The sequence below is a fragment of the Ciona intestinalis genome, chromosome 7, assembly GCF_000224145.3.
Source record: "Ciona intestinalis chromosome 7, KH, whole genome shotgun sequence".
Classification (NCBI taxonomy): Eukaryota; Metazoa; Chordata; class Ascidiacea; order Phlebobranchia; family Cionidae; genus Ciona; species Ciona intestinalis.
Window position 1 is genome coordinate 26826 of NC_020172.2, and position 25577 is coordinate 52402.

Here is a 25577-nt window from a genome sequence, read left to right on the forward strand (position 1 = left end):
TAGATTCTAATTAAAAGACCCATAAGGAGTTATATCACCCTACTATATATTACTAGTGTATCGGTAGACATATATTAACACATATATTCATTTCTATATTATACGTGCAGTAGTTATTACATTTTTATAATTTATATATCATACCCTGCTGTGGAAGATTCTTGATTATTTGTGTCATCTTCAAGAAAAGCATTTATGTGCATCGTCTGGTTTACTCCCTGATATGTTTTAAAACTTATTTTATGTTACAAAACAATACAGAGCAACAATACAGAGCACACTCCACGCCTACAACCGCACCTCTTTCTTGCATTCTTTCAAATAACTCCAAATGTTTTCCCTGGTAATTCCTTTTTGTTCAACGTACAACTCGAGCGATTTGTTCATCCATATTTCACACAGGTCAAATCGTCGATTCGTGTATGCCGATTTCCCGATTCGAAAGCAATCTTTCGAGTTTAATAACGACGGTGACGTCACATCTTAATTGAATTAAATATTAGTGATCAGTGTGCCATGTGTAGAAAACAATGAATGAGTAAATGTAACTGATTTAACCCCATTTTTTGTAATGTGTGGCTAACAATTTAAACTTAGACCAACCTTTACCGTTAAATATCTTGCCCTAGGACACACACGCCCACAATGGCGGCGACATCGAGCCACTTGAGCTATAGGGCTAACCTCTATACCACAGAAATAAAAAAAAATGGAACGCTCATCTCCTATGTCGGTAAAGGAGAGAGCTGATACACTCTCTCTCTCTCTTTTGCGAGTCGTTACCGTTTACTATTGTAGTCTTATGGAATCCAGAGCGTTTTTGAACACGTTAGTGGTCATATAGATCCTTTTTCGTCGAACAGTTGTTCTTGGCTTTGTTGTTGTTGTTGTTGTTGCTGATAGGGCGATTATTTTCCGCACTTAGCCTAACTCCTAATTCTAGCATTTTTCTTTAATCTCTTGATTGAAATCAAATCGTAAAATATATTTATAATTTTTAGACTAAATTTTCAGATTTAAAACCGCACGATGAGCGATTAATTAAGGATTACTTTCCTCATGCACTTTACATAGCGGAAACACTGTCTGGAGTTTGGCGGGAGAAAATCCACACAACGATTCACGACTGAATCAAACTATTAGCATTTAAGTGGGGACGCATTAAATGCACTACTCTTATACCGTATTATCATTAATCGTAATTGAAACATTATTTTTAATTCAACATCATGTGATTAATATTAACTTCTAACATTACCTAATTACTGCGTGATTACGGTTTGTCAAAATTCATGAAAACAAACGTTTTTAAGCCACCACAATGTTAACTAGTGTAAGTTTACAATAAACACATGGTACAGGAGTTGTACAAAGCGTATTTACACATATTCTTTACAAATCACTCAATCCTCATACGTCTACGTCATAAGTTTCATTAGTTATAATACATGTATAAATACATTCTGCCTACTGCTCCACAGTCACCAATGGCGAATAGAACCCGTGTTGTTGGTTACTTCAGATTTGTTTTGATCGAGCGTAGTCGACCGTTGTAAAAGGATTAACTAATATAGCAGGGTGGGGGTAGATGGGACACCTTTTCATTTTGTTTTCTCTTTTCATTTGGTAGTAAACAAAGAACATTTAATGAATTATAAAACCGTATCTTCACGACTTCCACAGACCGTTGTTAATTGTTTAAAACACGATCAGGCTATTTGGATAATATGTGTTACAGGTGTCCCATCTTCCCCGACTCTACTATCTTATGCTAATTAGTTTAAAACGTGTTCATTCATTAGATCTGTGATCTCTTGTATGCAGTTTTTCTTCGTTTTTGACCTTGTTTTAATTTATGTGGATAACAACTTTTTCCAAATATATATATATATATACATATTTCTAAAAAATGTTTGTTTGAACGTTTTAAAATAAATGCATTAAATAATTAAATTTCCTAAACAAGCGTTAAGCTGCAAGCGTTAACTTACCATAAAGAACTAAACTGGCCTAATAAACTTGTATAGTTGGTGTAGTTTTTAAAATAAAAAGCTAAAACCTCCTAAAACTACTATGCGCCTATCTTTTACAATGGAGACCAAGCGAAATGGGGCCGGAGTTGGCGGTCACGTGAATAGAAAATCACGGTTTTGGGCTGCTGCACGTTCTACTCTTGTTTATTTCTGTGGTCTATACCAACTTTGGGGCTAACAACTTGGCTACGCTGGTAGTTTTCACATCCACATAAAACACTTATTTTAAAATTTAAACTTTATGTATATTTATGGAAGGATGGATCAGAATAAAATAGGTTAATACATGATCATAACTCGAAAATAAACAATACCTTTTACATTTCCATTAGTCAAATCGTCCATGTTTAGGCTGTAGTAACTTTGCAACCGAGCAATGGCTTCGGCTGCACCGATCATGTCGTCTTCATTAGGCAACATTTTTATTGCATCATGATACTGAGCTCTAGTTTCTTTTCCTAAGCAATAACAGCGATAAGTTAAACTAAACAGTTTTGTTTAACTAAGATTGATTATGTATGTAGCAAGCGAAGTAGCAAGCCATTGTACAATACATTCTCTGGCTTATACTGTACTAGTTTTAAATTATACGGTACTAGATTAATGAGGAAGTTTTATGTATAAAGTACCTGCGTGCACTCACCAGCACGGTACAATAGACCTCTATTGATCCCATTTAAAATACATGACGTCTGCTATCTCCTTCGCACTAACCTTTGCGACTGTAACCGTCCAGCAGTTCCCCGACCCGTGACCATTTTAATGCGAAACGTTTAATCAAGGCGTATTGATTGATGGGATGACCAATATAAACCTCCGGATCGCTCACCGCAGGGATTACGTCTTTGCGCATTATATCCTTAAACCTTGAAAATTTCAGATAAAAAATCTTTTTAAACCTACGTACATACATATATATACTTTAAATAACACAAACGTGCGTGAAATAAAGAAAAATATGATAGGTGTGAGCAATAATAAGCATGAAATACACAACCAGCAGCAACAACGTTTAGGCCAATTAGTATACAACTGGTTTACATATCTTTAAGTACGTAAGGTAATTAGTTAAATAACTATTATCAATTTAAAAACTTTACGTTTTTATTTTGTCCAAAGACATCTGCATTCCTTCAATATAACCCTCCAGAGTCGATAAGAAATTATTTTCCACATCAATAAGATTCTGCATTCCAGCGGTTGTAGAAAACCAATCATTCTTATCAGCAGATGCAATTATAGCAAAGTTTAACAAAACGAGGAAATGAACGAACCGACTCATGCTGGAAACCTTTTCTGTTATGCGTCTTTTGTTTTACAACTTATGGTCGGACACATACTGGATGAGCAGACAAGAAACCCTTTGCAGGAAACAATTGATCTGTACGGCTGCTTGAACTGTTAATTTCCGCTATCCGCATTTTGTCTCATTTGGTAAGAGCATTATTGCTTCTCGTAGTACATCGGCCGTGTTGCCTGCTGTATGTAAGGAGTAGTAGAATACGCTGTTGCTGTAAACGACAGAAATTAAGGTTTGTTGAACCCCTGTCAGGAAAGTTTTTATTCAGACAATTAAGTGATCTATATATTGCGTTTTAGTCTATAACGCAATCGACACCCATATGTTCTGTTTTAAAACAGTAAGGAATAGCTTATACATTGCGCGTCCGTAATGATAGGGTTTCAGGATAGGTTACCTGATGTATAATGTATCTTGCTTTTATTATCAAATATTATAATGCAAACAGTACAAAGCTGAAAATTTCACACGTGGCTATGGACTCCAATCATTTCATGGAAATTTCCTGTTGTGCTTCTGTACTAACTCACGTAGGCAACTTTTTCGTTATTTGTTTTCTTGGAAGTTTGACAGGCACCACATTGCCACTACAGTTCAACTATACGGTATATTTTATTCAAAATTTGCTCGGTGTCCACTGTCCAGTAATGCGACGCAGATGCGTAATGTAATTTGTAGAACATAAAGAATGACGAAATCGTTGAATATGTTCTTATTACAAGTAAACCCACGGATTTTACTACCTATAACTGTTCATTTATATTTGCTTTAACCATAACGTATTAAACACAAGAATCTTTACAGTCCGTTAGCTTAAGGCCATGGCTTATAAAGTGTTGTACATGGCAATTGTTATCTGTACCGTTTGTTACGTTGGAAAAGCGGAATGGTTTTCTTCAATGGAGCAAATAACTGACCTGCTACGTCACGAGAATACGATGCTTCCTGCACTGCAGCGATTCGTCGATGCGAAAAGGAAACAACTCGCACAACTACAAGAGTTAGTTTATTTAACAATCTATAGAAAGATAATAATATAGTGGAGTGACTGGATGGGGAATGACGGGACAGCTCTCGCACATATAATATCTAAGTATCCTGATCGTGTTTTAAACAATTTACAACGGTCTAAGGGAGCCGTAGGGATAAGGTTTTATAACTCTTTAAATGTTTCTTTTTTACTACTGACTAGAAATGTCGTTCCTGCAAACAACAAAAAGTTCCATTTGCACTTTGCGTAACAATGGGTTGGTCTACTGCTGGGAGTTTCTGATAGGCTAGTGTAAGATAAATATATTGTAATAACTGTTCATGTTGAACCAAAGGTAAAATAAGCATGATAATATAATTATATTACAGCTTGGTAGATACCTTGCGTGATGTATCTGACAAGGTGTCAATAAATAAAGAAGAATATATATCACATCCGATCAACCAATATCATCTCATCAAAAGATTTGCGAATGATTGGACGCAGATTGCAGCTTTGCTGCAAACGTTTAACAAAACTAGTAAGTTTATAAATATTATTAGTGCTATATATGGAGCTCATACTATATTGCGTTACGAAGGTAAACTTTTATATTTTACAATCGTTGCAGGTTTTAAATTTGTTCAAAAATTTAAAAAAGCGAAGACATTATTTCCGAAAGATGAAGATATGAAAGGAGGAACTGAGGGCATACTCAGAGTTCAAATCACATACAATCTCAATGCAAGTGATTTAGTTGAAGGAAATATTGCTGGTTAGTTTATTTAAACCTACTTTTGATTAAAAACAGATAAAGCCGCCTACAAGTAATTCGATGCTATTTTATTTCATCCTACAAACAGGTAAATATTCATTCCTAAATTTAAGCACTGACGATTGCTACCGGATTGGGAAGACCGCTTTACGTGGTGGTTTATTTGGTCGTTGTGTTGAATGGATCGAGTTAGCTTTACAAAGATTCGAGGAAGGAAAGTCTACTTTTACCAAAAGAAACGCCACAGAATACCTAGATATTTGTGAATTTGCTGTAAGTCTTTTAATATTGAAAGCTATAGAGTACACACAGTACAGATGGATTGAACAGTAAATAAATATCTGCTTTATCTCCGCGTGGACGGTTAAAGCAACTGACGTTCAGTGTCTTGCCCAAGGACACATACGCCAACAATCGTAGCAGATATAAGCCTTAAATATATTACCTCTGGGTTAGACCAGACAAACTATAAATCAACCGTTTTACTTAGATTAGTAAAAATGAAACCAAGTACATCAACCACCTTGATGCTGATCCTGAAAACACAAGAATTTTAGGAAACCGAATTCGCTTCACGTATGTATGTTAACTTTCGATAAATGAACGATTTTAAATTATCAAGCTTCGCGTGGCGGGGGACAACTGTAACAGTGTATCTTTACTGTGCGTTATTACCTACATATTACGTTGGCTGTATATGAGTTATCACATTTTCTACTTTGTTAGTTATTGTTTGTTTTTTTTGCGTGTCTTTTATTTAGGACAACACAGTTTCTATAGATACCGACCGTCCGACCCAGTATTGGATGCAGCAGAACAATAAAATGGAAATTGTTGTTTAATGTGGTGGGGAAAGATGACACCTTTTCATACTATTGCTCGTCTTATTTAGTAGTAAAAAAAACATTCAAGTAATTTAAAAAAAACTATCGGACGACTCTCATAAGCCGTGTTGTTTTTTAAATTAAATCATGACAAGGATATTTAAATAATGTACTAAAAGTGTCTTCTCTTCCCCCACCCTACTACAGCATATGATTGTTCTGAAACTTGTTAACAAATTGTTTAAGAACGCTTAACTTTTAGTCGACATGCTCGGGTACAGACGCAAGAGGTTGTGGATGATAAGTTTTACACTTTCTCTGTAGATGAAACTTTTTTCAAACTTTGTCGAGGTGAACAAACACTGGTAAGTTTATAGTGATTATACAACTATAAAAGTAAAACAATTTTGACAACACCCACTCAATTTTGTTACTACTTGTTTTCATTCTACAATAATTAAACCTATATCGCTCCTATGTAGTTCATTTTAAGCATTAAAATACATCATATCTAGTAAGATAGCATAAGTTGTGACTCTTCTTTAAATCTCCGTTTACAGGTACCCATTGAATGTGACAAAAAATTATACATTAAACTTCACTATAGGTGAAACATACATAAAAACAAGATGCTTATTTTGAATGTTCGCTAAATCATATTAAAGATATGTATATGAACTTGAGTCAGCGGCTAAATTAGGGATGAATTAGACACAAAACACCGATTAAAATTTTTATATATAACATTCCAAGACTAACTGTCCCTGTTTGTGCAGTCACGGGCATTTGAAGAAACATTGTGAGAAGTTGTGTGTGTGAAATACAGTTGCAACATTAACTGTTGCAGTAAGATAAAGAAAGTTTAAACTTGATTTTCAATGCCTATAATATGTCAGTTCGTGTTATTTTCTTTATTAATAATAATTAATCAGGATTTTAAAATGTCCCATCTTGTACGAATTGCCAAGTACAAGCTCGTGGTATCACCCCAAAACTGCCACACATACTGATTTTTAAATGCACACTATGTCTGTTCTATCTTACCCCACCCTATACTATGCTCTCCAGACAAAAAAGAAACAACATAAGAAGCTTCGTTGTTATCTCTCTACTAACATGGGGAATCCCAAACTCCTTATTCGTCCAGTAAAAGTTGAAGAATTATCAAAATCTCCAGATATAGTTCAATTTCACGACGTTTTGTCAGATACAGTAATTAACGAAATTAAAAAGTTGGCTAAACCGCAGGTGATTAAATTTAAAATTCCTGAGCTTTAGATTTCAGTTTGTGGTTATTCATAGCTTCTTCTTGAAAAACTAGAGTAAAATTTACTTAAGGTGTAAATTTAATATTACGATTTTAGAGTATTTAAAATAACTTGCAGCTTTTCCGTGCTATTCATGCTGGTAGTGATGACACAGATTTACAAAAAGCACCATACAGAATCACCAAACTGGCGTGGTTGCTTGACGACGATGGACCAGAAGTAGCGAAAATAACCGAAAGAATTTCGGACATCACAGGATTGACGTTAAACACATCTGAAGAAATACAGGTTTATTATTGACATACAGCAAAATAAGATCGTTTTATTGGAATTATCAGGGCTGTATTTGTAAAACGTAAACCATTAACGTTGCAGGTGGCCAACTACGGCGTTGGAGGAGAGTACCCTCCACACTTTGACATACCCACGGTATGTATGATGTTATATAAAGCTTATTTTGCTTCCTTTCATATTATTATACAATTCGGCCATAATAATAATTTATATTTACCGACTTCTCAGTTCCTATTTCCTATATTTTAATCAGTGACGACATCGGAGCTTTTCAATTTAGAAAGAACGGCTTTTTACCACAGAACTAAAAAAGAATAGAACGCACATCTCCAATGTCGGCAAAAGAGAGAGCTGATACACTCTCTCTCTTTCGCGGGTCGTTCCCGTTTACTATTTAAGTCAATGGAATCAAGGGCATTTTATGTAGTTTTTCTTCGTGTTTTGACTTAATTTCAAGTCATAGTGTAAAACAATTATTTTCTAATATATATACATTTCTAACAACACGTTTTTTTGAGGGTTTTTAATTAAATTTATTTAATATTTAAATTTCCTAAACAAGTGGTAAACTGTAAGCGTTAACCTACCAAACAACTAAACTGGCCTAATAAACTTAAATAGTTTGTGTAGTTTTTAAAATAAACAGCTAAAACCCTTAAAACTACTATACGCCTATATTTTACAATGGAGACCAAGCGAAATGGGGACGGAGTTGGCGGTCACGTGAATAGAAAAAAGAATATATCACGGTTTTGGGCAGTTGCGCGTTCTACTCTTTTTTATTTTTGTGCTTTTTAACGATATTAAAATGAAAAATATTAAAAACGAAACATTTTTTTGGTAAATTAAATATTAAGTCTATTTGTTTCTCTTGTTTCAGACCGATGAAGAACGTGATGATCTCAAATCACAAGATGGCGAGAGGATCGCTACGTTTCTTATTTACGTACGTACATACAATATATATCTGTATAGTCTTAGCGTTGCAATGGAGAAGAGCGTGAAATAAATTAACACTGTTAATGTATAACAAACTAATTTGTGATAACTTGTGAAGTTATTTTTTTTTAATTACCTTTTTATTATAAAACAACACATTTCTTACTTCTAGTTAAGTGACGTCGAAGTGGGAGGTCGAACTGCCTTTGTGAATGCAGGGGTTTCGGCCAAACCGATCAAAGGAAGCGCTGTGTTCTGGTACAACGTGTTTCCTTCTGGTGAGCCTGACCTACGAACTTACCATGGAGCTTGTCCAGTGGCCTTTGGGAACAAATGGGGTGAGCAAAATCTTTTTTTGCTTTATTGCTGTAGATCACAATTTGTATCAAATTATCGATTTATGCCTAAAAGATGCTAGAACTGATTTAGCGTTTAGTTCGACAAAACTGACGATACCAAATTATAGCTTTGGCGTCAATCCAAAGGCGACATTGTTAACTAACTGCGGTGTATAATTTATCCATACAACATCCACAAATCCTTGTACCTATAAAAACCTCTGTAGTCCATTCTTTTTTTCTATTAGTTGGGGTGCCAGAATTAGTGTTCGTGTATACAAAATAATATAATAGGCAGAGTAAGACACTTAATCACATATTGTACAATATTTTAATAATCAAAATATCCTATAAAGATTTTGGGGTGATGTAATACACGAAAATAACCCGAAATGTTTTTTGACAATCAAGTTTAAACATATGTTCATGACCCACTGCTATTTTTAACATTTTCAGCCGGCAACAAGTGGATTCGGGAAGCTGGTGAAATGTTTCGTAGAAAATGTGAATTGGACAGATATGCAGACAGTAAAATATGTTACAACAAAATATAATTACATGATGTGTGCCAAGTGGTAAAGTTCGTAATAATCACGAAATAATGTTCGTAATAAAGACAAATTGCAGGGTTTGACGTTTCCTAATCAATTTAGATACTTAACGTGCGGTTAGTTTACCGAAATCGTGCTGACTTTGATACTTCAAATTAGGTATTGTATTGCCAAATCATATAGGCATTTGCCCTGTGAGCAACGCAGGATAATATTATTATAGGCTTCAGTCGTAAAGCAAATCTTTTGTTGCATTGTTTTTGATCAAGTAGGCATCTGTATGGGTCAATTAATCGGTAGGTCGCGTGACTACCAAATGTCTTTTTAAGACATAAACTTCTTTCTGAAAGGGTGGCCTAACGTGATATGTGATTGTACAACGTTACTTCTTTTGTTGTTTCATCAGGGCCCAATCTTTGGGTCAATCCTCATTAAAACCAATCCCCCTTTTGTACGGGTTGTGTCTTTAGGCACACTTTTGTTTTTATTAAAAGTTTAACTTAATTAAAATAAATGGCTCGTTTGTCCGCTAGGTGTAGCGACCACGCCTAATGACTTCCAACTAAATGTAAATATGTTTTAAATTGTATAAGCGTATTTTAACAACTGGGGTTTTGTCGCCATAGTATACTGAAGTGTATACTATGGTCATATCCTGTCTTTTCGTTTAAAATATTTCTAAATCTTTACTGCCGTAACGCGCGAGTGTGAACGATTAAATTAGTTTCATAGCTTTTTTAAAAAAATGAACATTTCGTACAGTTTTGTTTTAATTTTGTGAAAAAAATCCTGAGATGAGGAAAACGATAAGGAAAATAGGCAGGGGTCAATATGACTTTAATTTGAGATAAAAACACCCAAAAAAGTGTCGTTTTAAAGTTATATATATATATGAAGTTTACATGGCAAAAAAACTAGCACAGTCAGTTAAATTCGGTACGTTGCAGAAAACTGTTAAAGTAAATATACTTTAACTTGGTGTCCCATCTTCCCCACATTGTAGTTTTGTAAGTTTTTACTGCCTGTCCCATCTTCCCCCACCCAACACAAGTATATACAATTATAGGGTAAGTTATTTATTAATTGATGTTCGAAAAATGCCCCTTGGTGTTCAAACAATGCTAATTGTCATATAATAATATAACGTAGGCAACATGTTAAAATCTATAGCAGTGGCCTAGAATAGACAAGAAAAAATATGTTTAAATTTGATTTTCAAAGCGTACAGTATTATTTCGTGTTTTTTTACGTTTTTTCCTAATATTAAATACACTTATTAATCAAAATTAACAATGATTTTAAAGTGTCCCATCTTACCCTGTGTGTTTCCAAATTTGTAAAACGTTACCTGTCGTGCGGATCGCTAAATAACTTCTTGTGTGATTTAATATAGTACAATGGGGGAATATGGGACACTTAAACACATATTGCCAAATATTTCCAAAATCAAAAAAGATTGCAGTTTTGGGGTAATAATACGAACTACTATCATTCCTTTATTAATTGACAACAATTCAAAAAATATATAATAAAACACACAAAATGGGACAATTTAAAATCATAGTTAATTTTGACTATTAAGTGTATTTATTATTAAGGAATACGCGTAAATAACACGAAATAATACTGTACGCTTTGGAAATCAGGTTTAAACATTCCTTTTCTTGCCCTACTGCTATAGTTTTTAACATAATACCTATTATATTAACTGCATATCAATTGGTATTGTTTGAACGACGATGGGTAATAACAGAAAATTGATAATAACTATTGATTAAGTTTACATTTTTGTCACAAATTAGGTATTGCTACACTGTTTTCGTACAAGCTACTTCTCATAAATTATCTCCAACTGCAAATGCCTGAATTTCGAATATATTTTCAAAATATATATCTTTTTATTATGTCAGTATCTTATAGTTGAATAACCCCTCAATGTTTAAATTATCAAATTAAAGGCAAACCTTTAAAAGTTTTTAACATACAAAACTACAATGTGGGGGAAGATGGGACACTAAACTAAAATATATTTACATTAGTAGTATTCCGCAATTTGTAGTTAACCTATATTGAATTTAACCGGCTGTGCTAGTTTCTTTGCCATGTAAACTTTATACGTATAACTTTCCGTTTTATTTCAAATTAAAATCATATTTACCCCCACTATATTTATCACAAATCTAGTACTTTAGCATATATTTTATTAAACAAATTTTCGGGGGGAACTGAAGTCCGTTTTTATAATTGATATTTAATGGGGTGAAGAGATGAGACACCTTTTCATTCCATTTGCTTGCCGCATTTGGTAGTAAACAAAGAACATTAAAATAATATAAAATTGTATCTTCACGACCCCCGTACACCGTTGTTAATTGTTTGAAAAACAATCAGAATATTTAAACATTATGTGCTTAAGGCTTAAGCTAAAGTGTCTAATCTTCACCTATCTTACTATATCGAGATGATCCTTATACTGAACTAAAAAAACGTTGTCAAGTTATCGTAACTCAAATATTTGCAACAGTGACGTAACGAGTACTTTTCTTTTCGTAATAGCTTAAAAATAGCGAAAGATCTTTAATGAAATTTATTTTAAGAATTCAGTTCAGGGTGAACTATGTGTTTACCTATTTGGGTTTTATGTAAGGCCGTAAGAACAGGGTGCTAAATGGGAACCCATAAAAAGATTAAAATTGAGCCACTTTTGCCCCACTTTATATGACCTATTGTACCGAGCATGATCCACCAATCCCCCATGTTAAATATTTCAGCAGAAACAAAACAAGAGGTTTACGGTTCACCCTTTGCTGCTCGGAGTAACGTAATTAGGAAGCCCCTTAACCTGATAATTAACCGGATAGTAAGATTATGGTGTAAGCAAGAAACGAAGCGTAACCTAGAAAACCACAACTAAGAAGCGCTTGCTGCGTTCCAAACAATAAAACGGCTTATTAATTAAACGAATTCGAATAACTCATATGCTTATCTTATCTTGTCTGTAATAGGAAGTAAAAACACATTACGTAAATGCAATTAAAACTTACCGCAGGAATATTTAGTATCACTGGATATTAAGTACAGAGAATGACTTTTAAAAAACTGGTAAACTCGATCAAAAATGCTTAATGCGTTATGGCCTACGCTTCTAAAACTAATATCAGATAAAGCCAAAATTTAAAGAATGAATTACCCAACCAACATTTACGTAAGCTCGACTTACCACCACCAAAAAAGAAATTGTGACATTCAGCAACCCGCATGCGTTTACTAAAGACGTCGTTGTTTTATATACCAAGAAAACAAAAAATATACAATGATTGTCGTTTAAAATCTTTTTATAAATGTTGCAGCAGTTTATCCGACGCTCTTTATAATTGTGTGTTTAAAAAACGTACTTTTTTAACTTACCGCTGAGCTTTTAATGCGCAAACAATGCGTTGATTTAGAAAAACTGAAAACAAAATGCAGCATGCATAGTGAAGTTGTACAAGACTATACGCTGTTAATTGTGCGGTCGGGTGTGTCTGTTAGTTCGCTTGACACTTTGTATAAGTCTTTCTTGTTGCATACGTGGGTAAGTGAATATTACATCAGCAACGTGGAGTTAAGTGTCATCTCAGATAACGCGACACTTAAGTGAATTTCAGTGATCGTGCTTTCAAAGCAAGCCGCTTGATTTATTTGCTGTTATATATTCAAACGATTGCACAGTCATACACTTCTATATACCACAGCAATGAATGGGACATTTTCTTTGCACAGGTGGCGACGCGGTGACATGACAACCGGTTCAATATGAGTATAGTACACTGAAAATTATAGCAACTCTTAGGAGCAAATAGTTAGTTGTCTTATACGAAGTTTGTATTGTTTTAAACCATGAGGTGTAATAATAATACATATCTCAGGGCGAGTATAAGCTACTATGATTACCATGTAATGTTGTACAACGCAAAGGTCAGTAAAACAATGACGTCAGCTTCTGCGTGTACGTAAATAACTATAATGAAGATTGTATTACCTTTCCTGCTCAAATAAATTGGTTAACAATACAACGTTTAATATATAATATAAGATAACGATACCTTGGACCGTTTCTATTTAGTTATTAATGAAATAATTCATAAACTGCTGTTGAAATGTCACCACAACGCCAGCGCGAATCTCTCTAAATTCGTCTCCGCCACTTAGAGGATAAGAATATACACAGAGGGCCAGTGATTATCGGGTTGGCTTGCTCAGGGCGTTGTTTTCATTGTCTCGTTTCCATCTTACAACGTAGCGAAATTGTTGAACAGCAAAGTAGCGTGTATCCTACTGGGAGTTTACAAACCAACGTGCGGACCCCAAACGCGCGTACTGCGTCAGTTATGACGTGGATGGCTGCTTCTTTTATAAAAGCATTATTGCACAGCGACGTTCGAAGACGAAGTATTTACTGAACAACAAATAACCTTTCATTGAGTCCCAGCGTTGGTCCGTTTAAGTCAAAGGTTTTTGTAAAGAACTAAGTTCCGAATTATCTTTAAGCACAAGTTTAGAAAAAAAAACAAAATTTTCCCTTACCAAGTTGAGGCGGGAAGCAAATATCGTAAAGCTAAAGAAGTGGGCTACTTGTATCAGTGAGTCAGTGCAATCGCGAATGTCTGTTATATTTAAATATATTTCGATCTTTGCGGGAAAGTAACAGTACAGTTTTAGAACTTGGATGATTCCAACCACGCGCATCATCAAACAGTTGACCTGTGTCAAAAACAAGCAACGTCATTTCCAATGTACAGTGAATGTTACGCGTTAGAAAGTCGAAACAGGGCGAACAAATACTCTTCGGTTCGGCACTGATGCGAAATTAGACAAACAGTCTCGCTCTGACCGCATGAGTTTCGCTGCACGGCGTCAAACGGTGTTCTCTCTCGCGCTATCGTTGTATAAGGTACGTCAAGTCAAGGACAACTATGTTAACCTTAGTTAGATGTTAGCTGTTTTGAGGGACTAAACTGCTAAAGTAGGGCGAAATAAGGCACAATCAAACGAAAAGTTTGGTTTACACTTTACAATGTTTAAGTTTTTGGTAGGTCTCTTTTATTCTGTGCACGCGTTGTAGAGTAGTGTTAGAAAAAAGGAAACCTTGTGACGCAAGTGTTTCTGCTTAAGTTTACTGCAGCAACTGCTATTTTACATTGTGCATTTCTTCCAGATCCTACGTAGTAAAAAATAATGAGTAGAATATACACCTGTTAGTAAAAAAGTATCAGCGTCCAAAATATGTCAAATTTATTTTGGATTTCTACCTGGGTATGGTTGGGTTTTGTACTATCTATTTCTGCTTTTAACCCGAAGGTAAGAATAACTTCACCACAAATATGTGCTATGTAAGCATTGGCCTAAATAACAGTGTCGCCTGCGAGCTGGATATTGGTTCTATATTGTTCACGTATCATATTTATCTTCTGACTTGTGCTATCGGTATGTCAATTGGGTGTACATTGGTTGTGGCGACATAATTGCATTCGCGCTTTACCGAGCATAGATACCGCTATGTGTTTACAAAAAATGTTTTGTGTCCCGTCTGCCCATTCCAGTTAAATTTACCGGTACGTCCCATTTTAATAAAATTTCCGCTGCACATGTTTTCAACTTTGCGCCATAAAAGAAAGTTAATAAGCACAAGGAAATAAAAAGAAAGTTAATAAGCACAAGGAAATAAGTGAACTCATTGTTAGGAATCGTTACCGTGGTTTCAAAGTCGTTGGTAATGTTATCACTGAATAATACGAACTGATTTATTCCGTTCAAGCCGAAATGGAGGTTAAGCCTTGTCTATTCACACCGTATCCATCAAAACCTTATTAATACAAACCTTATACGTCGCAATCTTCATGGTTCGTCGATTACGAAATTCTAGCTGTCTTTGGCAAGTTTTGTAAGTATTGGATATAAAACTTTTTTGTGGAAAATACAAACTAAACCCCCCTGCCAGTGTGAAATGAGGTCAACATGGTAATTATTCTTAACCATGATAGCAATAACGCCTGCACAAATACGAAGATTAGTAGCATAAGGGTGCATATATGTTAATACGTGTATGTGAGTGAGTGTGTCATAACATTGTTGTGTGTGATCAAGAACGAGGCGTAATATTAAACCTGTATACACTACCAATTACGCACGGCAGTATGGGATTTTACCAGGGAGGAGGAAAATATAGGCTGACTGTATGTATTCAGCGATCGTGATGCTTAAATATAACTTTTAAATATTGCTGATGATTCATACTTGACTTACTGACTACTTCCCGCAAGTAAGTGGTATACACAATTAGTGTGTATTGTAGGAAATATTGAATATGGTGCACAGGATGCCGCGCTTTTAAAACTTCCTTTTCGGAGATTTATTTCAATAAATAACTTTTCCTACGGACTCGCGCACTTCATGGTAATAGGCAGAATTGCTTTGGTGTGTTGTAAATATTTGATTATCCCACCGCAAAGTTTAACTTTGTCGTTTACCCGAAGTCTCATTCCGATGTGTTGATAAACAAGTTCATTAACATTTTGGTCACGGATTAATAGTTTTAGTGAATATAACCTGTTCGAAGATTAAACACTTAATTATTAATGTGTTTGTTTCACTATAAAAACAACTTCGGAAACTTCTTCAGCACTTGAACTCAATCGATCAACTTCGCACCGTATCAGAAGGTACAGATTGCAAATGTCGATGCCTCATGAGAGTTGAGGACGGAGGACCGTGTCCGACGATGCCAAATAAAAGAAAGACGTTGTATTATGTCGATACTGTGTCCGGTGGGACCGATTGTAGATGCTCCTGTATTGCCCCGGCTCCACCAAAAGACTGCGAGGTCAGAAAATGTTCTTTTTTTCTTGTTTTTTTTTACAACGCGGGGATCTTTGTTCTTTCGCGGTTATTCTAGTTATTACAGTTGATTTTAGCCGGAGCCGACTTCTTCGCCGGGAAATATCGAACGGGATAACGATCCTGTGATTACAATACCTCTCTCTCATGACGTCATGGGAAACCGAATCTCTGTAACGATATCAGGTTCGGCAGATGCCTCGGACAGTTTACATAGTGCGTCCAAGGTCGGCAACTTGGAAGAAGTCTTAAACCGCGCTGTCACGGGAATGAACGTCATTAAAATGCATTCAAGCGTAACGAAAATGGTGCTTGCTATGCTTGACTTAGAACAGGTTTTATCAACAAATTTTACTGAAGAGACCAAGATTCTTCGTAGAAACATTGTCAAGGTGATATTCTTACCAAAATAACTTTATTCCAGGCTATGTGTAGATTTAATCATATAGCCTAAATATACACATTATCTTCTCAAATATAATAACCTCCTTTAAATGTTGCCATACATTGTATGTTACAATATAAATTAACTCAGGTTGCGAAACAATTAGAACAATCGAATAACTATAGTGACGTCAAGGAGATATTGAATCAAGAAATTGAAAGATTTGATCGAAGATTGAAAGAAACGTTAGTTAGAGTCACTTATTTTCGTTTAAACAACCTGGAATATATATTTTATATAGTATGATAAATACAATGAAAATTTATAAATTAGCCTAGTAACTTTTAAAGTAAACTCAATCTGTATACTTCACACCACTACTTTTACAAAGCTCAAGTAGGTAATTCAAACTGATTTTAACTGATAAAGTTTAAATTTGCTGGCTTTATAAAGATAATCTTCCTTGCTTGTATATCAACATCAGCCGGTAAAACGATAGAGTTAATATATTATCTTAATTACAGTGTAATGGACCCCGACCCAGCTTCTAAAGGTTATGCAGTCGAAATAAGTGAGGCATCCACTAATAATCCGACCACGACAACACCATTGAATGACGTAGGTCGGTCGACTGCACACGTCATTGAAATCGGTTGGGAATCTAATGGAGAAATCCACACAGGATAAACAAATTAAATGGCTGATTATATTTATAGATAACGTTCAAGTTCCTCATCTCATTAGCGTTGAAGAAAGATTTTCCTCCGTGTTGGACGATTCGTCAGTTGCCGTTGCGAACTATAAAGAGGTTTCGAATACCACCTTTAAAGATGAGATAAAGATGTTAAACAGAACTGGCCTTGATGCTGGTACGTAGTGTATGACACTGTAGTTTCTAGTCACTAGAATCTAGTGTGTATTTACCAGTAATAGAATGACCGGATGTTTTTTGCAGTTAACTTTACGAAGCTAAACACTACGAGCAATGTTCGCTACATTTTTCATAAAACTAGCTTGAACGGAACGTTAAGTGGGCTCGTGCGTCGTGTGTTTTATGCAAGTTGGAACTCTACCTTATCAGTAAATGATGGTTCGAATGTAGTCAGAGCAAGCGAATCAGTTCTTGCGGTAAATAATACGGAATCCTTTACAAGTGAACCATCCACGAAAATCGAGTTAACGCCGACCACAAGTGTGTTGTCGGAGTCTACTGAGCCTTCAACAAACAAAGAACAAACTACGCGCCCCGTGCAACCTCTCCTTTCGTTCACCACAACAAGTTCAACAAACTTTGAGACTTCTGCTTATGTCAGCACCTCAGTAACCCCAACAACCCCTGATACAACACAGCAGTCTTCAACCGAAGCTGAGACTTCGCAAGATAACACGAGTAAAGTGACTGATATAACACAAACGTCTACTGCGACTGCATACACGCAACAGACACCTGCACAAGTGGCAAAGGCTGCTTCCGTGGTTGGATCGATTAATTTTGAGCCCTATCGGCGCCAAGAACAGCCAGTCGTAGTTGAAGCGAGCAACGCCACGACCGAAGAATATTATGACGATTCATATTATGAGTATGAAGATAAACATAATTCAGATACACATACGCCCTTGGTTGGAGGTCGGCCAAATAACTCACAACAAGACGAGTTTGACGTAGCTTCTAGTACGTCATCAACGGTTGCAACTACGTCATCAACCATCCTTCCAACAGATGATTACGATGGAGTAAAGGAAAATTATTTGATTGACTCGAATGACGACGAATATGACGATGAAGATTACTATACTTATGATGTGACGACTTTATCACCAAGAATAATTACCACAACAACGACAACAACTACGACGACTACCCAACCAACAACCGTTTCCGCCACTATTGGTTAGCGATACTATTTGATATATAGTTTATATAAATTGTAGAACCATATGTTCTATTCAATCGGACTATACGTACCGTAGTGGTTTATGATCGCTCATATCGTAACCAGATGTGTCTTTTACTACTGTGGACGTATATGTCCTTCTTGATGGGCAAAACACTTAACGATATTCATGCTAAACATTAGCCATCACTGTGTTATCCAAATTAACAGCCATACAGAAAAGAACAAGCACCCACAAAGTTACACACGCGGTAACTCATAAGCTGCACGAGGTGTATATTATAACTTTTGAAGTTTAATCGCCACTTGAAAATAAATGGGTGACAGTTATTTGTTAATTATAACAGCAAACACACTGTACCGTGAAAAATAACTTTTTAATTTTCTACTTGTTTTTTGTTGTGGTCAGGACCATGCGGTACGCTGTACAATTTATCTCACCCGAGAACAGTTCACAACTTCGGAAGGAAAGAAGGAGCATGGATGAAAGATGTTGCTCTTCCGTCGACAAAAAAGAGCAAAATATACGTAACAAACTTCTATTACGGAAACAACCTTATTGAATTTGATACACTATATAAGTTTAAGTAAGTGGAATAACTTGTTTTGCCGACTTTATATTTTTACTGTGTCATTTTTACTACTATAACGTAAGAGTTATAATGCAGTTCTGCATAAGATGAAATGTATAGAAGAGTGAGTGAAGATGGGACACTTTTTCATACTATTTTTTCATCCCATTCGGTAGTAAACAAAGAACATTAGAAAAACTATAAAACCGTATCCTTAAGACTCCCATATGCCTTTCTTAATTGTTTAAAACAAGATCCGTATATTTGAATATTAGGTGCTTAAGGTGCCCCGTCGTTCTCCAACCTACTATAGTAATATATTTATTTGTAGAGATTTTTGTCATATGCGTCAAAGTTTGTAAAATGAGCTATAAATACTTGTGTGTCCTGCGGACGTATAAAATGCAGTTCGTGACGCGGTATTACGTATGACGGAGCTTGTGGCTGCGTAACACGAAAAGGTTAACAAATATGCTTCTCACTTATGATTTAGATAAGCATTTCTATAACAACTTATTTAGACATTTCCGATGGAGCAATTCTTACATTCTGCCATACAATTGGATTGGCACTGGGCATATTGTGTACAATGGGTCGTTTTATTACAACCGAGCGTTTTCCAAAAACCTGATCAAGTACAACCTCAAATACAGGTATGTGAAGTGGAAAGATAATCTATTTCTTTGTGGCATAGATATGTTTTTCCTTGCCTAAATGTCTATAGTCATTTGCACCAATAAATGTAGTTACCAGAGAGAGAGAGAGAGTATCGTCCTATTTATATTTAGTAAAATGTTTTCAACACGTTGAGACAGAATAAGCTACTTACCTTACTAGAAGCATAATTAACCAATTATCCTCATCGTCGGTTATCATTGCATTGCTTTAATATTCCGAACTTGGTAAAGCGCTCTACACTATAACAACTATGTAAGCGAGTCATTATAGGATTACGACTGGGTTATTGATGACAGTTTACTCAGCGATAATGCGGTTTTCATGCGCAACAGCGGTTTAGATCCTCCTTTGTAGAACAATAGTCAGCTAGTGACACAATAACGCGTATGTTAATGCTATTGTGGTCAACCAAAATCATCGGTGCAAGTTACATAGTTGGAAATATGCGGGTCGTGTTTTAAGCAATTATAACAACGGTCTATGGGAGTCATGAGCATACGGGTTTATATATTTCTTTGAATGCTTATTATTACCACCAAATGGCGCACGAAAATAGAATGAAAAGGTGACCAATCTTCCCCGTCCTACTTTATATTAGAGTGGGGGAGGAAGTAACACTTAACACAAATTGTCCAATATTTCAAAATACAAAATTTATGACGTTTTTTGGGTGATACCAGCTCGAATTAGAACTATTATTCCTTTATTAATTGACAGCAAAACATATAAGGAGTTGTTTAGCAATTCGCACAACAGATGTAATTTTATAAATTCCCAAACACACGTGGTAAGACGGGAGTGTTTAAAGTCATTTTTAATTCTGATTAATATGTGAATCTATAAATGACTAAATAAATGAATGAAACTTGCTTTATTCTCGCGTGGCTGAAAAACGACAGTCGTTATAACACGAGTGTTCTGTTTCATACACATCGACACTGTTGTTGGCACACGCCACTTGTCATAAATTATCTCCAGCAAGTGCAAATGACTAAATTTCGAATATATTTTTCATATTTTACATTGTTATTATATCCGTATATTATGTTTTAATCACTGCTAAGGTGTTAACCTTAAGGTATAAATTATTAAATTAAAAGCAAACATTTCAAAGTTTGGCAATAAAAACCTACAAAATTGTAATGGGGGGGAAGATAGGACACAAATTTGAAACACTTTTATATTAACAGTGTTCTGCAACTTTTAATCGGCTGTGCTAGTTTTTTTGCCATTTAACTTTGTACAAATACCATCCAAACGATTTGTTTGATTTTTGTTTTTGTCCTAAATTAAAGTTATGTTGACCCATGCGTATTTTCCTCATGTTTATATCTCATTTTTTTACAAAACTAAAACTAGTTTAATGAGACAAAATCAAACTGTACGAAATATTCACGTTTTTGTATGAATCTGTGAAACTACTTTAACCGTTCACACTCGCCAACTACACAACTTCATCGGCTTTACTATGATTTGGCGAGCATTTAAAACTATCACATTATACTGCTGGGTATTTTTACCTGTAAAATATACTGTCTCTATTTTACATGTTTTTTTATTATTTAAAAACGGTAATCGGCTTTGACGCGCGTTTTAAAAAGTCGTGATAATCCAGTTAAATATAATCAAATACACTATTTGCCTGAATATAATTAAACGAAAATTAAAAAATTCTCGTCTCCCATCTTCTCCCATCCTACTATATAAAAAATAAGCAGATAAACGCTAAAACTTCAGGGTAATGTACCAACTTGTCAGGCCTTAGTCTCAGGTCCCGAAAAATAATACCGTAAGTTACAAAATTTCATATTCTTTTTATAGCCTAGTCACGTTACAATGTTCTTAATATTTATTGTTATATACGTTGTTGAACGTAAATTATATTTTTACAAACTTAGATTCGTGAGTGCTTGGGGTCATTTACGAGATGCAAGATACGACTCAACTACACCGTTCACTTGGCGTGGTCATTCTAAAGTTCAACTTGCTGCCGATAGTTCAGGGTTATGGGTCATATACCCCGCAAACACAGATTTTAATGACCGACCAAACACACAGACTTTCATAATCAGCAAAATCAATCCGATAGACTTACAAACTCTTAGAACCAGAAGAATCATCATACACAGGTATTAATGATAAGTACGCGTAAATGTAAGCCTGGCCAAATATTTACAAAAAAAGCGTTAATTGAATGGTGTCTAGGAAAATAGATGATATCAGGATAACACATGTTTCTTCTTTACAGGAGGTCTGTTTCTCATGTGTTCATGGTGTGTGGGGTATTATATGCCACCGATAAATACGACGCACGACGAGCGAGGATTACTCATGCGTATGACACGCATACCGGTGTTCGCCGTGCCCTCTATCTGCCCTACATTAACAAGTTTTCGTATAATGTTCAGTTGCTTTACCATCCAAAAGAACGCAGAATATATTCTTGGGATAACGGGCACCAAGTGATCTACGATGTAAACATGTCGCATTAATCTGTATGAGAAAATGAGGTACTTTGCTTGGTGCATGATGTTACGAACGTTTCAGTTCAATGAGAATCCGCCTGCGCCGAGTAGTCGGCGGTATTTACGCATAATACGTGATATTTTCTACTGATTTAATTCCCACTGATATAAGACACGCACATACAGATAAACATTTCTTAAAGTGCATTATTACCTTAAGTCAACTTGAGTTTTCGCTTGCGTACTGCTGCCTTTCCTAACAACTTCTATCAAAGATGTTTTGATGCTTTCTTTATTTTTATTTTGTTAATTCACGATTTTTTTGCAAAATTGTATTTTTGTATTTACGTATTTTTTAGTTACTATTGGTGTAAATTAATGAAATATGTTGTTGACAGTGCCCCGATAAATGCTCAACGTTTTTGTGTGAGGTTTTTAACGTGTTCATTAAACGGACAAACGGATATATAGACTGTTATATTGTTCTTTCGGTTTTTAAACACACGTTTAGAGGGGTTTTATTATGTATAGCAATCAACGAATTCTCGTAAAAGAATTTGCATTTGCTGAAAAATTTGGTTTGCTCGAATTACTTTGGCACTAGTGCAATAAAAAGTAACTTAAAAATCAAGTATCCCTTTTTGAACAGTCACAAATATATTTCAAGTTATGAAATGTTATATTTAAAACTATGGTATCTATACAAATAAATTCGCTCGTGCACCTTTAACAAACTGTAGTAGGTGCGTTTAGTTTAGTTTTAGTAACATTAAGCCACATAACCTAATTGTACTGTAAAAGTTATGATTCTGAAATGGGTTAAACAAAAAGTGTATGTAACGCTGAGACTACAGATTTGTTCAGTTGTTAGAAACAACACATTATAATACGAAGGTGTCATCAATCAACATTATCTTATAGACGTCTACTCTGACAAAGAGTTGATGGTTTTGAGTTTTATCGAAACTGTCACTTTCCATAACAATCATTGACTTTCTTCAGTTGCGTACTCATGCATTCAACATCACTTTGTCCTGTACGTCGCTATATAAATCAAGATCACCGCCTTGTTAAATAGAAAAGCACGTCCAGTAGCTCCAGTGAATCGTGTTGAGATCAACTCAGATCTGTTAGTTAGGGGCGTGTCACTCGGACACATGAGAAAAGTCGCGGGCATCCCATCTGTTTAAGAAATGTTTTGCTTAAAATGCTGTATGCCACAAAAGGTTAGAGGACTGGTTTGCTTTTGCAAATTTCATCTGCCATTGGAATATAGGCCCGCAAGCCCATTTTGATAGCATGGCAAACTCTGAAAGTTCCTTATAGTACAGTATGGGTGAAAGTATATACCTCTGTAGACTACAGGTGGTGAAAATAACACCTTAATGACGTCAAAAACCTTAATGGCGACATCTGGCGATCAAATCTTAGGTTCAAACGGAGAACCTATGATTAAATAATATAATAAATAACTTAATTTGTCTCTTCGATTACGGTAGCGAAGATTTAAAAATATTTTAAACAGAAAGACAAGATATAGAATGAATGAAAGATATATAGCGACAAAACAACAGTTGTTAAAACATGCTTACAGTTCTTGAACATTTACATTTATTATCCAGCATGTTAAGGTGGCTGTACACAGTATCCGGGGTGCGAATTCGCATGCGAAGTCGTATGCAAACCCGTGTTCAATTCCGCATGCGGCAGCGAAATCCGGACAAAACAGACAAAACGGACGCATTCCGGATACTGCATATGTGTACAGCCACCTTTAGTCGGTTAGTATAAATAAAGTGTTCTTTTAGAGCACAGAAGCAAAAAAGAGTAGAACGCACAACTGGCGAGTTATCTGACGTATGTAACTCCGTTTTTTATTGATGGCTGAGAATTTATAAACCATTTAGTGATGATCGGGTTGGAACAATTGCAGGTGTTTTACCCACACATACGCCGACAATGGTAGCAGCGATAAGGCTTGGACCCATTACCTATGGGTTATATGCGTGATAATCACTTGTGCCACAGTGTCGCGAACGAATATAAGTATTCTGTTGATTTAGTTACTTTTTTGGCAATAAAAAGTCTATATTATATTGCTTAATATTCAATAGCAAATCTTTATGAATTTCAGTCCTATTTAAACCCATATTGACCCCTGTTTTCCCCATATATATTTATATCTCAGATTTTTTACTAAACTAAAACTAATTTTACGATATAAAATCAAACTGTACGAACTATTTCAGCATATATTATTAAACATACTACACTAGATGATTAAATCCTAAAAACTACAAAATTTTGAAAATTTTAAAATGTCATTCAACAAGCATTTAAAATGAACAAGAGAGCTCAGATTTAACGCATGAGCACGATATTAACTAATTAGCATAGTATTAATTAACCCTATCACTACAATGGTCGACTGAGATCGATCAAAAAAAAGCCCGCATTTTTTTTTGAAGAAATTAGTGTTTCATTTTTTAACCATTGCGTAGCGCTATAACATATTTAAAGCTGGTTCGTACGAAAATTCTATAAATATGTTTTTATGACGAATATTAATGTTCATAATTTAAAAAAAAAAATTAACTAATTATCTTTTGACAGAAATGACATGGTAGTGACCTACATAGATGTGTGCGTAAGTTATATTTTCGCAAAAAAATCGAAAATTTAATATTTATATGATTTGAGTTGTGACCATACTTGTTTGTATTTTGAACCCAAGCCCGCATTTTTTTTGAAGAAATTAATGTTTCATTTTTTAGGTATTACGTAGCGCTATAACATATATATGATTTAAGTTATGATCATACTTTTTAATATTTTACACCCAAGACCCCTTTTTTTGAAGAAAAAAAATGTTTCATTTTGTAGCTATATAGCCCCCACTGAATATACAGGATCGCTGGTTGGGTTATATGACTCCGTGCTGATCCGACTTCATATACAGGCTTCGGCGGGGTGCTATATCTACTGTAGTACTAATTGCTTTTATAACCAGAAACCAAACAGTTCATGATATCTTGCTATGTTTTATTCCTTCTTCTGGTATACAAGTACACGATACGGTATCGGGCGAAAGCTTACTTGACGGCTGGGCAAAGGCTGGTAAGAGCCCGCCATGAACCTAGACTGACCTCGAGGTCTCAGTGCCGATAGTGGTTTCTCGTTATTTCTTATTGTGTTAGGGAAAAGGCGAATTATATACCGGACAGAATCACGTGACAGCAGTGTGACGTCATGCGATAAAAGGGAATCGATTTGGGCCTGTCATCGGCTGAACGGGATATCATTAACCTCGTTCAACGGGGGGTTTGTTTTTATGGGAAAGTCTTTTATGAGATAAGTCGTATCCGCACTGTTGACATTGATTAATTAAGTATTGGGATTTGGTTATGTGACGTC

The 25577-nt window shown here is 35.3% G+C and overlaps 3 protein-coding genes across 4 annotated transcripts; 2 read left to right on the top strand and 1 right to left on the bottom strand.

Annotated features, from left to right (window-relative positions):
- Positions 1 to 116: 116 nt before the first annotated feature.
- Positions 117 to 3367, bottom strand: LOC100187237 (prolyl 4-hydroxylase subunit alpha-1-like). The gene is made up of 5 exons (XM_026834947.1): positions 3134 to 3367; positions 2748 to 2899; positions 2348 to 2491; positions 301 to 482; positions 117 to 218 (listed from the first exon to the last, which is right to left on the bottom strand). The coding sequence occupies exons 1-5, from the start codon at positions 3313 to 3315 to the stop codon at positions 132 to 134; spliced, it is 747 nt and encodes a 248-aa protein (XP_026690748.1). The 5' UTR covers positions 3316 to 3367; the 3' UTR covers positions 117 to 131.
- A 358-nt stretch (positions 3368 to 3725) lies between these two features.
- LOC100184843 (prolyl 4-hydroxylase subunit alpha-1-like) lies at positions 3726 to 9372 on the top strand. The gene is made up of 13 exons (XM_026834943.1): positions 3726 to 3863; positions 4146 to 4333; positions 4693 to 4844; positions 4935 to 5078; positions 5167 to 5351; positions 5569 to 5654; positions 6165 to 6267; positions 6971 to 7150; positions 7288 to 7458; positions 7546 to 7599; positions 8345 to 8410; positions 8576 to 8741; positions 9198 to 9372. The coding sequence occupies exons 1-13, from the start codon at positions 3741 to 3743 to the stop codon at positions 9293 to 9295; spliced, it is 1716 nt and encodes a 571-aa protein (XP_026690744.1). The 5' UTR covers positions 3726 to 3740; the 3' UTR covers positions 9296 to 9372.
- A 5107-nt stretch (positions 9373 to 14479) lies between these two features.
- On the top strand, positions 14480 to 22635 carry LOC100182472 (olfactomedin-like protein 2A). Of its 2 annotated transcripts, none has more exons than XM_018812590.2 (11): positions 14480 to 14632; positions 15954 to 16154; positions 16246 to 16560; positions 16704 to 16798; positions 17078 to 17205; positions 17270 to 17422; positions 17509 to 18444; positions 18858 to 19035; positions 19542 to 19673; positions 21597 to 21827; positions 21947 to 22635. In XM_018812590.2, exons 1-11 carry the CDS (start codon positions 14558 to 14560, stop codon positions 22188 to 22190), a joined length of 2688 nt encoding a protein of 895 aa, XP_018668135.1. In that variant the 5' UTR covers positions 14480 to 14557; the 3' UTR covers positions 22191 to 22635. The 2 variants fall into 2 exon arrangements, with proteins under 2 accessions (XP_018668135.1, XP_002125394.2); XM_002125358.5 differs by having other exon boundaries at positions 17078 to 17175.
- The last annotated feature ends 2942 nt before the right edge of the window (positions 22636 to 25577 follow it).

Coding starts and splice junctions, on each gene's coding strand:
- LOC100187237 (XM_026834947.1), bottom strand. CDS start 3,315: ATGAGTCGGTTCGTTCATTTCCTCGTTTTGTTAAACTTTGCTATAATT. Junction 2,900..3,133: donor TCTTTGGACAAAATAAAAAC/GTAAAGTTTTTA, acceptor GAAATTTTCAAG/GTTTAAGGATATAATGCGCA. Junction 483..2,347: donor GACTAATGGAAATGTAAAAG/GTATTGTTTATT, acceptor AATTCAATTAAG/ATGTGACGTCACCGTCGTTA.
- LOC100184843 (XM_026834943.1), top strand. CDS start 3,741: ATGTATCTTGCTTTTATTATCAAATATTATAATGCAAACAGTACAAAG. Junction 5,655..6,164: donor GGAAACCGAATTCGCTTCAC/GTATGTATGTTA, acceptor CTTAACTTTTAG/TCGACATGCTCGGGTACAGA. Junction 8,411..8,575: donor TCGCTACGTTTCTTATTTAC/GTACGTACATAC, acceptor TCTTACTTCTAG/TTAAGTGACGTCGAAGTGGG.
- LOC100182472 (XM_018812590.2), top strand. CDS start 14,558: ATGTCAAATTTATTTTGGATTTCTACCTGGGTATGGTTGGGTTTTGTA. Junction 16,561..16,703: donor TTCGTAGAAACATTGTCAAG/GTGATATTCTTA, acceptor AAATTAACTCAG/GTTGCGAAACAATTAGAACA. Junction 16,799..17,077: donor GATCGAAGATTGAAAGAAAC/GTTAGTTAGAGT, acceptor TCTTAATTACAG/TGTAATGGACCCCGACCCAG.